Below are 17,232 nucleotides of genomic sequence, written 5' to 3'. Positions count from 1 at the left end.
GCTTTGGTGCCCTGCCACGGGCTTCTGAGAACAGGATCTGGACTGCAGAGATAGCACAGCTGTGGCCTTGTGACAGCCCTTGGCCCAGGGCTTGTGGTGCCTTGGAGGTTCTTTATTGGTAAATGAGGGTAAATGAGTTTGGGTGGGATGGGGAGGATGCTGCTCCAGCTCTCTGCCAACTCTCCCAGCAGCTGTAGAGGTGGCAGGAGATAACAGGGACACTTGTAATCCTTTTGGGAGATGCCTGGTACTCCTGCTTCTAGGACCAACTTCCTGGAACGGAGCAGGAGCGTGTTTGTGCCTGTCCAGGATTTTGGCCCCCTACCAGCTTTTGTGGTGCTCACTCTCCTGGGATAGAGATGTATTTGTGACTGACTCTGACCTGCTAAAATGAATAATCTATTTGAATTTACAGTGTCAGAGGTGATGCTGGAGGGGAGTACTTTTGTTTTTCTTCCCAACCCACAGCAGTAAATTTAACATAGTACCATTATATAGTTCTGCTGTGCTCCTGCTCTGCCTGCCTCTTCTCCAGCCAAGCACAGCACAGTGCTGATGAGCCATGTAACTCTTTGTCCCTGGGAACACGCTCAGGTGACAGGCACCAGTCCAGGCCATTCTGCATCCCTGTGTGACTGAGGGGCCTCCAAGTCTCATGGAGCTCTTGGTTTCATTGAAACTGCTTCAGGGAACACATTTTAGCTGACAGAAGCAGATCCCTTGTGGAATTGGATGAGGAAAACAATGTTGCAATTTAATTAATAAAAAATAAATGCTGGCTTTTAGAAATTATGAATATTCACCTCTTCTTCGTACTTGTGTTCCCCTTTTTCTTGTACTATTTATTTAAAACACATGAAACCGGGTGGCACACGGATTCAGTTTCTCCAGGAAGCCAATTTCTGTCTCCAAATGCAGGAATGTGGAATTTCTATCCAAATTCAGGCATCAATGTTCAAAGCGAAAATGAATGGGTAGGTAGGAGGGGACCAGAAAAGGGGAAAGCGAGGCTAAGTGCCATTTCCAGCTCTGCACCCCAAGCCCAGGTTAAGTTCCCGTACCCAGACACGAGTGGTGGACTCCTCCACCGCAGCCGAGCCTTTCTCAGGCAGGGCGAGGCGCAGGTCCCGCGCTCGGAGCTCTCCCTGCAGGAGCGGGGTGGGACCGCGCGCGCTCTCCCGCCTTGCCCGCGCGCCTTTGGCGCCAAAGCGAAGGGCGGGGCCCTTCCTCCCGCCGCCGCCACCACAATGGGAGGCGGGGCCCCACCCGCGGCACCAGCCAATGGGAGCGCGGGGGCGGGCGGAGGTGGGCGTGGCGAGGGCTGTGAGTGGCCAGCCGGCCGTTCTGGCGCCAACTTCGAAGGGCATATAAAGGCCGGCGCGGGGCTTTTCCATTTCCTGCCGCCCGTCCCGCTGCCGCCGTTCCTCCCGCCGCAGCCGCACTCTCAGCCATGTTGTCCGCCCGCGCCCCGCTCGCCGCCCGCCACGACCAGCCCCAGGTGTCGCCCAAGAAGAACCAGTCTCCTATGAAGAGTCTGTCGCCCATGAAAGGCTTGGCGCTGAGTAACAAGGAGAACACGGTGAGTGCCCGCCCGCTCGCCCTCCCACCCCTCTACCTGGCAGCGCCGCATCGCGCTCACCCTGCCCCTTTCTCCCCGCAGCCCCCCACGCTCAGCAGCGCCCGTGTGCTGGCCAGCAAGGCGGCCCGGAAGATCTTCCAGGAGGGTGACAGCAATCCGGTGAGTGCAGGACCCCCGGGCACCGCGCCCGCCCTTGTCCTGTTTCCCAGAGGCTCCTGAACCCCCGTTCCACTCTCCCCATCGTGGTCTCTCCTTGCGGCCCCCGTCCGAGCCCGCTGGTCCCGCCCCAGCCCCTCTCCCCAGCCGGGCATTGCACCCCAGCCCCTCTCCCTCAGCGGGGGTCTCCACCCTCCCGGGCCCTTCTCCTTCAGGGGATCTCTCCCCCCCCGCCCAGCCCCTCTCCCTCGGAGGGGTCGTTCCGTCCTCCCAGCCCCCCCTCTCCCTCGGGGGTCTCCCCGAGCTGCCGCCCTCAGTGTCCCTCCGCAGCCCGGCCCCGCCCCGAGCCGCTCTCCCGCCATTCCAGGTGCCGCGGGGCGTGGAGGAGGAGGAGCCGCTGCTGCGGGAGAACCCCCGCCGGTTCGTCATCTTTCCCATCCAGTACCACGACATCTGGCAGATGTACAAGAAGGCCGAGGCCTCCTTCTGGACGGCGGAGGAGGTGAGGGGTGCGCGGCCACGGCCCCTTCTGCCGCTGCCCTGGGCAGGGTCTTCCGCCGGAGCACCCCTTCCTTAATTATCCTGTAATGTTTTAGGTGGACCTTTCCAAAGACCTCCAGCACTGGGAGTCCCTGAAGCCTGAGGAGAAGTACTTCATTTCTCATGTCCTCGCCTTCTTTGCTGCCAGTGATGGCATTGTCAACGAGAACTTGGTGAGTGTGTAGCAAGTCCCCACAGAAATATCACTTTGGGTAGATAACAAGGTAATTCACATGTTCAGGATGTTTGCTGGCTGATCCAGCTGGTTTGCTGGATCATGGAGTGCTACAGCATTAAGAACACATGGGGCTGTCCTGTGTCAATTACCGAATTGGGGTTGTGTTTGTAATCTCCCAAGTTTGCCCATCCCCACTGGGCACTGAGTGCTGCCCTGCAGCAGTGCTTGGCTGTTTCACAGCCCTTGTTCTGCTTCTACCCTCTGTGCTCTTTCTAATGGGGGATAAGTCAAACTAAAACATTGTCCCATTTCCCGTGGGACCAAAGAATACCTTCTGACTTGAAATTCTGAGGGGTTGCTGCTTTGTATATTGCTGTTAGTAACCCACATATCTGGAACTGATCCAAAGATTTAGTTGGCTGACCCATAACTGGTCCATACAGCATTAATGCATCTAACATGCAAATCACAAACACTTTTGCAAATGCTTATTTATTTCCTCTAGGTGGAGCGGTTCAGTCAAGAAGTACAAATCACAGAAGCTCGCTGTTTCTATGGCTTCCAGATTGCCATGGAAAATATACATTCAGAAATGTACAGTCTTCTCATTGACACCTACATTAAGGATTCAAAGGAGAGGTTTGTATTGCTTGATGATGAAAAGTTCAGAACTCAGTAAATATTCAGAATTTAGCTAATGCATGTCAATTGTTCTCTGACTTTCAGGCTAATTTTAGGATGTAAATTAGGCTTATATATAAAGCCACTGCTGTTTAAGAGCAGCTTTACTTCACAATATCGTTTTTCATCTGAGGTGTAAGACCTTGCTTGCATTAAGAGTGAAACTGGAATCACTCCGAACTGAAATAAAGAAATTAGACAATGTGAAGGGTGGAGCAGTCAAAGGGAGTATATTCAGTTTTGAGTGAGGTTTACTGCTACTTAAAAAGCTTGCTGTGTCATACCTATGTGAGAGGTCTGATGCCTTCATACTGTGAAGTGGATCCTGGTGAATCTCTAGTTTGGACAGCCTTGTCCAAGAACACTTGGTGAAACAGTTCTCCCCTTTATACTGTAATGGCAGTTCAGCTGGTGCTGATGTGATGGGTACGTGAGGGAAAAAGGAGTTGCTTGGAACAAATAGAGCTACATTGGTGCCAGATAAGAGGGAGAAAGACAGTTACCAGGATGAAGGTGCAGAGCATGTTTAAGTGATCAATACTGTTTATGGCAGTGAATCCTCATTTTGCTGCTTGTGGTGATGTCTTACCCTTATGAGTTTTATCTTTCTCAGGGAATTTCTTTTCAATGCTATTGAAACGTTGCCATGTGTTAAAAAGAAGGCAGATTGGGCCATGTGCTGGATTGGGGACAAGAAAGCAACATATGGTGAGTACATCTATTGGAAACAAAGTGAAATTCCTCTCCTAAAGATGGAGGAATCACCAGTTCTCCAGACTCCACAGTTAACAGGGATTGTTGGTGTCAGAGAGAGTACATGCTCTCCAATATAAGACACTGGTATAATTCTGAATGTGAAGAAAACAATTTTCATTTTCAAATGAGCTACTACTGACAGGAGATCTTTGTACAGTTGCTGACATGATGAATAATAAGGTCATGTGGCAATCATATGCCTGACTACACGATCAAACTGTAAATTGCTGCCACATGTCAGGACATGTCATGGTCATCTATAGCCAGTAGACATGTCTGGCTGGGGACTGTAGCTCCTCTGCCTTGCTGATTCCTCCTGTCTTGCCTCAAAGGTGAGATGGTACAAATCATTATTTCACTAGTATTGATACATTTTTCATGGCCAAAGATGAGCAGAAATCAGCTGCCAAAATGACTGCTTCTTTTATGAGCCATCTGAAAAAGGATAATATTGAGGGTTGACCCAAGGGGAAGGAGCCTTCGCTTCAGCTACTTAGGAGCTACTCTGATTAGTTCCTATTTCCTCTCATGTTTGTTTTGTTTAATGATCAGAAATCTTCAATAATTTCTAAACACAGCCCATGATACACTTAGGCAAACCAACTTCATTTGCTTTGCAGGATGCAGTTTGAAACTTTTGTGTATCAATCCTGTTTTCTGTATGGTGTTACCATCAATCTTCTCTCAACAGGAGAACGTGTTGTGGCCTTTGCAGCTGTGGAAGGAATCTTCTTTTCTGGCTCTTTTGCATCAATTTTTTGGCTGAAGAAAAGAGGATTAATGCCTGGACTCACTTTTTCTAATGAACTCATCAGTAGAGATGAGGTATGAGTCAAATTCTAGCAGTTAAGATGGTAATGTGCCACAGTAGTTCAAAGTAATGACACTCAATTGGAGCCTGTATTGTAAAACAGGAGTATATTTAGAAACAGGCAGGCTATAAAGCTCACTAAAGTGTGTAAACATGTGTCATTGTGGATCTTGCTGAAGCATATGAATGAAGTTAGCATTTTACTTCCTCTGAAGTGTTGGAGGGTTCTCACCAATGCTCACAGCTGCTGTGCCTCACACAGGCAGAACTTGCTTGTGATGCCTTCTGGTGAGGCAAAAAGTTGTCTGTAGGAAAGAATAACCTGGCAAAGGTGATACCACTTACTCTGCTCTCTTAAATCAGTTTTCCTGAAATAATTTTCTGGAACTTTTTTCCAGGGTTTGCACTGTGATTTTGCCTGCCTCATGTTCAAGCACTTGATACACAAACCATCAGAGGAGAGAGTAAGGGAAATCATCATGAATGCTGTTCTCATAGAACAGGTAACTGTCTGCCTCTTGTTTAGCAGCTCCATTGCAATCAAACAGAGCTGGGGAGCTGTTGGGCATAGAACTAACCTAGATGATAGAGTGAATGCCAGTGTCTGTTCATAAAATGCTTGTTATCTGCAGGAATTCTTGACGGAGGCACTGCCTGTGAAACTGATTGGCATGAACTGCACTTTAATGAAACAGTACATAGAGTTTGTGGCAGACCGGCTTATGCTGGAACTGGGATTTAACAAGGTGAGGCTCTAATACACTGAATGTTTCATGGGGAAAAGGCAGTGTTAATTTGCTCCAGAAATACAAATCCTAAGTTGGCTACAGCAATATTGTTTTAACTTGTAAAATGATTTAGCAGTTCTGCTGCATTCTGTTTGGAGACTCACAGAACAAGGAGCAAAAAGATGCTGTGGAAAAAGCTGTCTTAGTAGCTGTGCTTCTTTAGCTGCTTTACTGCAGCTAAAATAAGACAGGAACAAATAAAATAAAGAAGGCTTGGGGCAGAGAGTTTTTGTTCACTACATAGTAAGGCTGCTGATGGCTCCTTCCAACTGATCTCTAAAGCTCTTGCACAGTGAAAATGTGAGCACCTGTGGTGACTACAGAATTGCCTGTGTCTTTCAGATATACAAAGTAGAGAATCCTTTTGACTTCATGGAAAACATCTCTCTGGAAGGCAAGACCAATTTCTTTGAGAAGCGAGTAGGTGAATATCAGAGGATGGGAGTCATGTCCAAGCCCACAGACAACTCTTTCACCCTGGATGCAGAGTTCTGAGTGACCTGGGACCACGTGCATTCATGTGCATCCTGCTCTGCTTTCCACAGGGCAGCACTCAGAGTGTGCTGAGTCACTGTGACCTGATTGCTGTACTGAAGTCCCACTCTTGTAAAGTGTGGTGATACTGGTGTACTTTAGAAGGCTGGTGTAGCTCCAGCAGTAAAACCCCTTTTAATTAGATTTTACCAATGGTATTAATGCACAGGATGCTCAGGTGTATCTTATAGCACATGCTATTCCACTCCATGGAAGATACAGGTACTTCTTTCTGCAAGGTGGGAGGTTGTGGGCACTGACCCCTGGCTTCTGCTGTTCTCACCATAAACAGGGGAGCAGTTAAAAAATTCCTGTTGTAAATTTGTTGAATAGTCTAGAAAACTCTGGAGGCAACTACATGATGACCTCACTGCTTTTTTAGCAGGTTTTAAGTTTACCATTTTAACTATTGTAATAGTTTGTACATAAACCTGGCACTTTAATGTTTAAAATAAACAACTGTCTTGTAATATTCAGCAATAGTAAAATGCATGTCAAAATCTTTTGCAGCCTAACCCTTTTATGACTTGTGCTTCTTTCTGGGTATGTAATTTAAAAATGGTGCTGTGAATTAAACTATACATCTTGAAATATATCAAAGAACAGGAAGAAACTTGGGATGAAAGGTGAAGAACTAAATGGGATATTCTGGGTACTGAAAAATAAGATGTAGCTGACTGGTGGACTTGATTGCTTTTTCTTTAATACCTGGGAACAGTATTTCATGTAATAAAGAGCTGGTTGGACTCAGTGTTGTACTGGCTTCAGTGTTCCAATGGGCAAAGCTGTGTGCTGATTTCCTTTTGAATTGCAGCTTTTCTGAGGAAATGCAGGGTCTTCAGGAAATAGCTGCTTAGTCATGTGGTTTATAGATATCAAGTGAAATGGTTGTGCTTAGCTCTGACTTTCAGACTGACTGCACTAAACAGATGTTTCAGGGTAAATTCAGCTAAATAAGGCTGGTGCAGTATTCTGAGCTTTTCATCATGCCAGTTAAGTCTTGGTTTTAATACTTAACAGTAGTGAAAACAATGTATACACTGCACCATGGTTATTCCACACTAAACAGAGTAGTAAAAATGAGTAAAAATAACTGATGTGTGTGGTCTAAAAGGAATCCCTCTGGTCTCAGTTCCTGGAAATGATCTGCAGTGAGATGAGATGACAGTGGGATAGCCTGAAAATGGCTACTGCCTTGCCTTACAGAAGGAGTTTTATCCATTATTTAGTCTAATATTCAGCAAAGAATGTTCTGCAAGCCTTTCTTTCCTCAAGCAGTGTTGAAGTGAATAGGCTTTTATAAAACTGAAAACCTTTTCCTTCACAGGAAAGAAACTGGAGGGAGTTTGCTTCTTGTTGCTCAAGTGCTCCCTCTTTTAAAGCACAGTATTCGTGGTGCTTCTTTGAGAGCGCTGCCTTGGTGTAAAATGAAGTGGCTTGCTGGGCTTTGCTCCTTTGCTCTTGATTGCACTGAGGGCAGTGGTGTGTGACTGCTCTTCCCCTGAGTCTGAAGCTGGCAGGATGCACAAGGCAATCCTAGGGAGAAAACCCCAATAAATAATTTAAAAAACCTCCCAAGTCTGGAGCTGAAGATGGAGGACTGTTAACTGACAGCTCTAATAATGGCCTTGCAGCACTGATGCTGCTAAGAGGTCAGAGATTGCAGTGGCCTGAGAATAATGTATTAGGAGCTGGAATAGGGATGTGCTAAATTGGACAGCCAGACACATTATTTTGAAGCATTGAAATTTAATGCTTGTTTCTGCCTAAATAGCAGCATTTCCTTCTCAGCAAATTGGGCTTAGTGCTTTTTTTGGCTTCTCTCAGCAGTCAAAGCTTTGATCAAATTAGCTGATAAAAGTATCAGAAGTCAGAATGTTAAGGCTATATTGTTTAGTGCACAAAGGAGACAGTGATAAAATACTGAGATTAGTTTGGACATGAGTATGATTTAGCAGCATTCCATTTATATTCAAATCTGTTAACTTATGTACTTAGATGATGTAGAAAAAGGGTAAAACCTCTGATCTATGAGTAGGGTCTACCTGTATTACAGCCATCTCTTCCCATTTGATTCTTGGTATGTGCCAAGGATCAATATGCAAACAATTAGGGCAGAAAGATTTCATCTGCTATCTGCAATCCTGGGAAATAGGAACTGCAACTATTTTCAACATAATATAGGATTGCTAGGAATGATATGATGGCCAAGTAATCAGTTATAATGGGAAGTAGGAAGAACATTCCTTTTAGCCAAGCATTGCTCTTAGGGGGTAATAGATACTGTAGTTGTGCACCCATTAGAGATGGATTAGATAAGAATTAGAAGTCATTCAGAAGGAGAGCAAGGCTTGCTGTGGCTGCTGGTAATTTTACTCATGCTGCTGATGTTTGAATGCCTTAGGTTTGGTATATGTACCTGCTGCAATGCAAGTCAGTTTTTCCTGTACAGTCTGGAGAAAAGCTGCATCTGAAATGATCCCACCTATTTTAATTCTCTGTTCTCAAAAGGTTGAAATGTCTTGCTGTTGCTTAGTTTGAACAGATTATGTCCAAGTCTTGATGAAACACTTGTTTACTGAAAACGGATTACTTTCCAATTTGACACTTGATCCTCTTAAGAATTGAGGAGATAAGTCTTTTTATTTCCTTAAAAAATAACTAATACTCCCTCAAATAAATTTCAATGAAAATTGAAATGGCCTTTTGGAATATATTTTGAAGTGGAGTTGAAAGAAGCCGGAGAAATTTGAAGTGATGAAAGTGCAGATGTTTTTCTTTGTGAGTGAATCAGAATGGCTGTCTGCAATTGCCACAGAAAAATGGAAAGTGATTAGGCTAGTAGAGGAAAAAATACTGAGGGATAAGTAAAGCTGGATGTGTTTGATGATGCAGCAGCAATGCTGTAATGTCAGTGGTAAATTTATGCATAACTGATCCCTAGCTACCCCCTGTGTTTCTTTATTGCTGTTAAAATTAATGGCTTTTAATAGCTGCAGATAAAATGGGAGAAGAGTAACCTCAAACATAGTTCTTCGTGTTACATTTTTTACTGGAATTTGCTAAAAAAGCCAAACACGGGCTCAGGTAAGAAAGCTTCCATAACTCCTTATTTGACACATTTTCACTTCACATTACATGTCAAACATTGAAATCTTGGCAGTGATTGACAATGATAAGAAGCACCCTAATGTCAGCCTTGTCCTCAGGAAGTAACTGCAACATCAGAGTGTAACAAGCAGAAAATCCCCTGATTTCTCAAATTTCCGAGGGTGATTACAGGAATTTGTGCCCAGAAGAGGTCAGAGAACAATTGCAGCTGCTTGTGCTGCAACAGGGCACAGTCAGCCTGTGACTCTGAAGGCACATTAACAGTCTGGTGTGATCCCTGAAGGGGTAACCACTTCCTCCACACCATTTCTCAATCAGAAACTTTTCCTGGCAGAAGCAGGGAGTGAAGGGAGTTGTCTTATTCCAAGCCTATTTTTCACAGCCTGCCTTATCTTAAGCTGTTGATTACCTCTTGGAGCTTTGGCTCCTCTTTTTCTGCAAAATGTACTATGAGGAATAAATGCTTTCATCAGGACAGGTTTAAGAGCTGCAGAGTTAAGACTCATGTCCTGTTTGCTGATGGACAGCTAGTTTTTTATTAGGAATTCATCCCTTTGGACTGAGATCCTATGAGCCACATAGACTGTCTTGGTTTCTGTGGTAAAACAATCCTTACATTAATGGTGAAAGATGCAGCTAATAGGAAAAATGTCTAATATGTGTCAGACACTGGTTTTACATTTCAAGTTATGCCCAATGGATTTTTGAAATAATGATAATATTGATGCTTCCTGTGCCTGCAGAGAAATGAGGGGAAAATCCCTTTAGAGAATATCTCAGCCCCCAGTGATGAGATCTGAGATCATTAATCAGCAGATAAATAGTAGTTGTAGTTTAGTATCTGCTCTTAGAGATAGGTGTGGGACTCTGAATTGGGTGAAGAAGGAATACCAGCTGTTAGTATTTTTTTTTTCTTAAACTTCAAATATCTAGAGAAAAATACCTTAGTGAAATGTTCTTTCAATTCTCTCAAATAACCAAATTACTTCTGCTTTTCTCCTGTTTATTTTGCAGTATGTAGTTTGTGCCACAAGTGATACCACTTTGTCCCTACAACACTTGGGAGCATTTCCCTGATGCTGAACACGTGTTGAAGTTTTTCTCTTGGCCTAAGTGTGAAGAGTCCAGTGCTGGATAAACTCAAGTGCTTCTGAGATGCAGACTGGGGAAAAAATATCCCAGGCCGGTTTCTGCTACCTGTCACTGGTAAGTAATTTGCATTTTCTAATTACTGTAGGACTTAGCTGAAAGTAGGAGAGAATTTGCAGTTCTTAGGTGTCCAAATCTTGAGTGTTGAGCTTGCAAAAAACCTTAAAAATTGAGCTGTATTTCTGTTCTTTTTGGAGTTGGGGGTGCTGCTACTTCTGTAACAAAATGCTGCTGATACAATCAGGGATGGCTTGGGTCATTCTTGCATGCCCTGGATTGGGTCTAGCAGAGAGTTGAGTTCAATATTTTGCTAGATTTCCATTTTAACAAGGATCAAGTAAATGGATTGTCAGGTAGCTAAGACTTAATGCCATCCAAACAAATTGTGGGGTAATGAAGCCAGTCATGAAGACTGAGGTACTTGGCCCTAGAGAAAGATGCCTGCAGGTATTGATTTGCAGAAGGACTAATATTCAGGCAAATCAGTTCTTGCAATCTAAGTATATCCTGCATATATTTCTGGAGAAAGGGCATCTCTGGATTCCTGGCTCCAAAGGTGCAGCACCAGGGAAGGACAGTGCATTTCTGTTCATTCCACATTCCTACTTCATGCTCATCTGCATCTTTGGCAGATGAGCACTTACACAGCGCTTACACAGCTTTTAAGTTCACATTTTGATGGTAGTTTCTGATACCTTTAGCCACATTGCCAGGTGTTTTTCCTACCCTTCTCTTAGGTAGGGAGCTGCATACCTTGTTTGTCCTTTCAGTCAGAATGCAGCTCCCAGGTGCTCCCCAAGGTGTTCCCAGTGCTCTGACTCAGAGGCATTTGTGAGCTCGAGTGGATCTGAGGCAGGCAGCAGCAAACACCAGCCTTGTGTTGCTGTTTTCCAGCATCCTTCTGCAGCCTTGTGGGCTGCTCTGCTGCCAGGGACTGCAGGGAGTCTGCTTTCTCACTGGTGTTGGCCAAAGCTTCCCTGCTTCTCTCTGGTAGATGTTGCCTCATTAAAATGAAAATATTTTGTCAGCATTTATCTCCCAAATACTCAAGCAGGAAAGCCGTGATATGATTCAAAACCAAGATGAAGCATTTGGCTTCAGCAGTGTTTTTTGTGGTGGCTCTAGCACTTCCTGTAATGATTTTGGTTTGATGTAATCCAGGAGTTTGCAGTGAGTATGTTGAAGTGCTTCAGAATGAATCTCCATCTTCCCAGCCCTGGATCTCTGCTCTGGGAGACATTGAAATCTATTCTTCTGATTTAGGACACAAGCAGCAGTCATGAGTTGCCACCTGCTTTAGTTTAATCCTGATTCTATAAGTAGCAAAGATTATGTTGACAGTTGAATTTCCCTATCTCTGTCTCTTCTTGGTATTTAATTGAATGATTTATCTCTTCTTGAACTTATTTTCTAGGTGAACCTCAAAAAAGGAATAACAAAACCCCTGCACTTCTTTGCTTTAAAAGTTAACATTCAGCAGGCAGCAGTGGCTTGGCAGGGAAACTGTGGAGCAATGAGCAGCTGTTGGGTGAAGGTAAGAAACAGGGTTGGAGGTAGGGAGTGTTTTAGAAAGGGACATTTCAAGATGGGGAAATATTGGCTGGGGCAAGTGTTTAGTGTCTGTTCTGGCTGTAAATTTCTTCAGTGTCACTTAAATGCAATGTCAGCTATAAGGAGGACTAAATGTAATTCACTCATAAAAGAAATTGAAATATTAAGTGTATATTGGATTTGGTAATAACTTTAGGCAGAACACACTAGGTTTATTGGAGGGTTAGCAATAACTTTGCTGTTTCAATTACTGCTTGTGAAAATTGCATTTCATTCTATTGATATTACTACTGCAGTTACTCTTGATAGTACTATAAATATGTACAGATATACAGACTTTGGAAAACTTATTCTGATCGGGGTTTATTGCAGTGTGTGGATTAAGACTGGCAAATGTTGGGCCACCTAACAGGATTATTTTGAATACACATTTTCATAAAATGGTTATCCCTTGTCAAATTGAAAAGCTATTTACTATGCTAAATAGGCTAATTTTATGGTAAGTTTTTAATTTTTCCACCTTTCCATTATTTAGCTGTGATGCTGCATTTGCTGCTAAATCCCTGGGATTATATGTGAAGAGTTGGATGGCTGGGTTGCATTTAAATTAATTAAAGCAAAAATATTTCAAATGAAATGTTAAATATTGCTGTGTAGATATTCAAGAAGCAGATGTGATTTCACCACTTATATCCCCAAATAACACATGCAAAAGCAGATTGTGAAACATTTAAATGTGCCTATACACTCAAGTGTAGCTTTGCAGGCTCCCCAGGGGAAGGAATTTTGTGTGGCTTAGGGAAAATTGTTCACCACGATGGAGTAGTTTTGTTTGAAGAAGCCTTTTGGGAAAGGGCTTTCCAAAGCCAATGGTCTCGCAGCTGGTGGCAGAGGCTGTGTGGAGGTGAGCAGCAGGGCGGCAGGGCAGGGTGCTGCCGTGCCCCTTGGGGTGGCACAGGTGGCTCTGGAGGTCTCCGGGAAGAGATGGGTGTTCCCATGACCTCGTGCCTGCTCACACCCCACCGCTCTGCCCCCTCTCATGTTGTCTTTCAGCTGTCCTGTTGTGCAGTAATTTGTGCTGTAGCACGTTCCCTGTCTCAGGCAGTACACGTGGCTGTCACCAGGGGGGCTCCTTGGTAAGGAAAGCAGCAGCTGCTCCAGCAGCTCGGTGACACTGCCAAGCCCTGGCTGTTTATGCAGTGCCAGGTGGCTGTCACACCTGGGGAGAGCTGCCTGCAGGAGCTCTCCCTCCCTCCCTCCCTCTGTGAATGGGATGGGCTCCACATTCACAAAGCTGGCTGCTTTGCTGAGTGCAGGGCGAGAGGCTACACGTGCAAATCCTGCTCTGCTCAGGATTTCATAGCAATGGGGTACAGGCTGCTGTGGGTTTTGGGGGAGCTGCCTGTTCTGCAGCATGGGTGTTTTTCTTATGACCTCACAGACATGGGACTAAGTGGCCTGGTGGCCAAGAGGGCCAAGGGCATCCTGGCCTGTGTCAGGAACAGTGTGGCCAGCAGGAGCAGGGAGGTCATTCTCCCCCTGTACTCTGCACTGGTGAGGCCTCACCTTGAGTATTGCATCGAGTTCTGTGCCCTCAGTTTGGGAAGGCCATTGAGATGCTTGAGTGTGTCCAGAGGAGGCAATGAGGCTGGAGAGGGGCTGGGAACACAAACCCTGTGAGGAACAACTGAGGGAGCTGGGGGTTTTCAGCCTGGAGAAAAGGGGACTCAGGGGTGACCTGATCACTCTCTAGAACTCCTTGCAGGGTGGTTGTAGTCGGGTGGGGGTTGGTCTCTTTCTCCAGGTAGTAACTGATAGAATGAGAGGACACAGTCTCCAACTGCACCAAGGGAAATATAGGCTGGATATTAGGATATTAAAAGTTTTTCACGCAAAGGGGGATAAAGTACTGGAATTGTCTTCCTGGGGAGGTGGTGGAGTCACCATCCCTGGATGTGTTTAAAACCAGACTGGATGTGGCACTCAGTGCCATGGTTTAGTTGAATGGGTGTCAGGGAATGGGTTGGACTCGATGATTTTGAAGGTCTCTTCCACCCTGTGATTCTGTAAATGGAAGTGCATTGTATGTGCTAATTCACCGTGCAACACAACAGCAGAGGATAGGAGTGGTTTTCTTGCAGATATGTCATGTATTTTAGTGAATGCCAGACCTCTGTTTGTGCTCTCTTTTATTCACCTCACTGGGAGCCCTTTTTGGACTGTGCTGTGCTCTTTTTGGGGTGCTGGGGCCATAGCAAACAAGCAGTATAGCTCCTGTAGAGAAGGACTTCTTCAAGTGCCACCCCAAGTGCCCTCAGTGGGAAGAGATTCTAATGTCTGTTAATCTTAACTTCTTCCCTCAGGAATCAAGGTCGTGGCTCTCTGGCTCTCCTTGAAGCCTTCAGCAGATAAAAGCAGTCCAAGCAGAAAGGTGGGTTTAATGGGGTGAGAAGAGAGCAGAGAGGGGCTTTTTATTCTGTCCTACAGATCCTCCAATTGGGGTTGGTTCTCAGCTCAGGGTAGTGTCAGTCCAGGAGTAATTATTTGGGTGCAATCACATGGTGAATTGAGGTTGAGGGGTTAAAGGTGAGTTTATTAGGCCTGAACCTCTGCTGCTGAACAAAAGCATCAGGTGATACTTAAAGCAGGTACAAGGGGGAGTGCATCTGACTTGCAGCAAAAAACCCCGTGTATTGCTGTGCTGGTAGTTCATCTAAAATTCATTTTAAATGGGCTGTGCTGTAAACTGAGATGTTGCATCTCCTGAACTGCACAAGTGCAGGGGCTCCCTGTTGGGTGTTTACCTGGGTGGCTTAGAGGATTGAACCTGTGTTCATAGTGCTGCCAGCCCCAAGGTGTTGGGATGTGGCTGTTGGCAGGGGATGGGGCTGGCTGCAGTGTGGTGCCCAACCTCAGCTCTTCCTGCTGCAGCCTCACCACCCCTGGGCACAGCAGCATCTGCTTCTGACTGCGGCTTGTACCAACACCCATCCAGGAAAAGCTCTCCAACAGCAAAGTGCACTTCAGAGCTGCCACAAATGCCTGGTGTGAAAATTCAAATGCCTGGCTTAGATGAGCCCTGAAAGCCATTTTATTTGGGGATTAGTTGTGCCCTGCTTATCACATATTAAAAACATAGTAGGTTTTTCTTGCCTCCTCTACATGCAAACAGGGAGAATCCACCAGAAGTGCCATGGTAACAGGCTGAAGCAATGCTGTCTGCAGTGCTGCAGGTGCTGTGCCTGCAGCTGCTATGGGTATCACTGAGCTCTGTTGACAAAGCATGGGGTTGTGAGACTTACTCTAAATATTTGCCAGAAAGTTTGCTTGGGGGTGGTGGCTACTGTGATACAGGATAACTAAAAATAGAGTTCTTGCTGGTAGTTTTTCAGTGTTTGGTTTCACGGTGTGAGATGTGATTTTCAGAAGAGTTGTACATCTCTGTTCCCCCCTCCCTGTTCAATCACAGCATCTTTGAAAATCAGGTCTTTTGTGCCTCCCAAAATCAAGTTCTTAAATAGAATACAGACTAATGGAAAAAATAGATCTTGAAGTCATAGTAGTGAGGGTTTATTATGGGGGTTGTTAATGCCCCATGTGTCATTTTAGAGTTCACCAAAGGGAGGTTGGAAAGGAAGTCTCACAGTTGTGTAGGACTTGGGAATTAGCTGCACAGGCTTTTCAAGTTGTTTATGCCAAAGAGAGACAAAAACCTGAGGAGGAAGAAGTGGGCTACTGTGAGCCACAAATAACTTGATCCTGCCCTTGATGAAGTGAATGCTGCCACTCTGTATTGTCTGTGAGAGAAGGCTGGGAGGCTCTTGCAAACCCTACCCTAATTAACTGACTGCTGCCTTAATGCCTCCCAGGATCCTGGGGTGATGCTCTGTTGTGTGCTGTGGGAGCCCACTTGGTCCTGAGGCTTTGCAAATCATGTTCAAGACCTCCTGAGAGGTAAGTTAAAAACATGGCTTTTTTTTTTTTTTAAAAAAGCCATTCTTACTTTGGGAGCCTGTAGAGCTTTCTGGTAAGGAGGCTGCTTCTTGCTTTGTGCTGGAGGTTCTGCTGAGGTAGAGAGGCTCAGAATTGTTTTGCTGTGGGTTGAATTGTCTCTGTTTACCATGAATGTATTTTCCCCCTGAAACTGGGTATGAGGGTCCTGTTTTCATGTGGAAGACTCAGGCTTTGAGATGGGAATGGGTGTAGTGCCCTTTAATTTTTCCTGTTGGGTCCCTAGCTCTGTGCTTTAAGGTAGAGCTAAATTGCAGGAAGGTTCAAGCCTGTGTGTCAAATCAGCAAGACTTTCTTAACTAATGACCTTGAAAGATTGGCCTGGAATGGGTGGACTTCTAATTCACCCTTGACTAGTGATGATCTGACCTTATTGGAAGCATGAAGGTGTGGGGAGTTAATGTGCCTCTTCCAAATGAGGGATGAATGGGTGTTTTACAGCTGTCTTTCAGGGAATGGAGGTTCTAATAAAAGCCACTGTCCCTAAGCAGAATGTTGTAATTCTCTGTGTGTGTTACTATGGTGCTCCAGAAACTATGGATTGCCAGGTACTCTTTCAAAATAATGGGTTTTTTAATTATTTATACCTTAAGGGTCAAAAGAGGTTTTGTTTTGTGAGGTTACAGGAACAACTGGATGAGTCAGAAGAATAATTGACAGTGCTATTGGAGGAACCTTGATATTTCTAACAGGAAGTTTGTAATTAAGCTGAATCACCGTGTCATTTGTGTTACCCAGATCCATGTGTCCAAAAATATTATTAGCCTTGTGTTGCAGGGCTGTGGCTCCATTCACAGAGCTGAAGGTTGCTAAAGCTTGGTTTTGTTAGCTCTGCTTGTGGTGCTGCTGCCTTGAAATGGGATTTGAGGTGTGGGAGCACCAGGTCAGTGCTGAAGTACCATGGTATGTGTTGGTAGCTGAGGTTTCAGTGTGCATCCAGCCTTTCTCATAATCAGGCACTTGTTGCTAAGTCTTCACTTTTCAAGAGGCTTCCTGTACTGTCTGCAAGAAGAGTAATTTCCCACAAGGCAGCCACATTTCCTTGGTGCTGATCTTAATTAGGACAAGTATGACAAATAATGTTGCCCTTAAAACTTAATGAATAATTTTCCCAAACAGTTGTTAATTATTACATAAAGCCACTGCCCTCAGACTTCATTGAAATGATGCAGAAGATGCATATTTCTAAATATCACTGTCAAAGTTTATTCATCTTGGGCAGTGAGCTGCTGGGATGGAGCAGACCTGTGGTAGCATGAAAAGCAAGTGCCACGTGTGAAAAGTCCTGGCATTAGTTTCATTGAAGTCTCTATGCTTATGACAAAGAGATTTGTATCTGGGTTGGTAAACCCAGTACCCCTTAGAGCTGATGAAGGGGAAGGGGCAG

At 45.0% G+C, this 17,232-nt stretch overlaps 1 protein-coding gene across 1 annotated transcript; it reads left to right on the top strand.

Moving 5' to 3' along the window:
* Nucleotides 1-1,450: 1,450 nt before the first annotated feature.
* Nucleotides 1,451-6,776, top strand: RRM2 (ribonucleotide reductase regulatory subunit M2). Its single transcript, XM_066545854.1, has 10 exons — nt 1,451-1,579; nt 1,661-1,738; nt 2,103-2,237; nt 2,332-2,448; nt 2,959-3,092; nt 3,748-3,842; nt 4,582-4,715; nt 5,100-5,204; nt 5,334-5,447; nt 5,832-6,776. Exons 1-10 carry the CDS (start codon nt 1,451-1,453, stop codon nt 5,982-5,984), a joined length of 1,194 nt encoding a protein of 397 aa, XP_066401951.1. The 3' UTR covers nt 5,985-6,776.
* The last annotated feature ends 10,456 nt before the right edge of the window (nt 6,777-17,232 follow it).

Source organism: Molothrus aeneus, chromosome 3 (genome assembly GCF_037042795.1).
Source record: "Molothrus aeneus isolate 106 chromosome 3, BPBGC_Maene_1.0, whole genome shotgun sequence".
NCBI classification, from domain to species: domain Eukaryota; kingdom Metazoa; phylum Chordata; class Aves; order Passeriformes; family Icteridae; genus Molothrus; species Molothrus aeneus.
This window is presented reverse-complemented; position numbering and strand designations above follow the sequence as displayed.

Bases quoted from the DNA above. Each gene is read 5' to 3' on its own strand.
- RRM2 (XM_066545854.1), top strand. From the start codon at position 1,451: ATGTTGTCCGCCCGCGCCCCGCTCGCCGCCCGCCACGACCAGCCCCAG. The intron at 1,739-2,102 runs GTGAGTGCAGGA...CCGCCATTCCAG, and splicing joins AGGAGGGTGACAGCAATCCG to GTGCCGCGGGGCGTGGAGGA. The intron at 3,093-3,747 runs GTTTGTATTGCT...TATCTTTCTCAG, and splicing joins ATTAAGGATTCAAAGGAGAG to GGAATTTCTTTTCAATGCTA.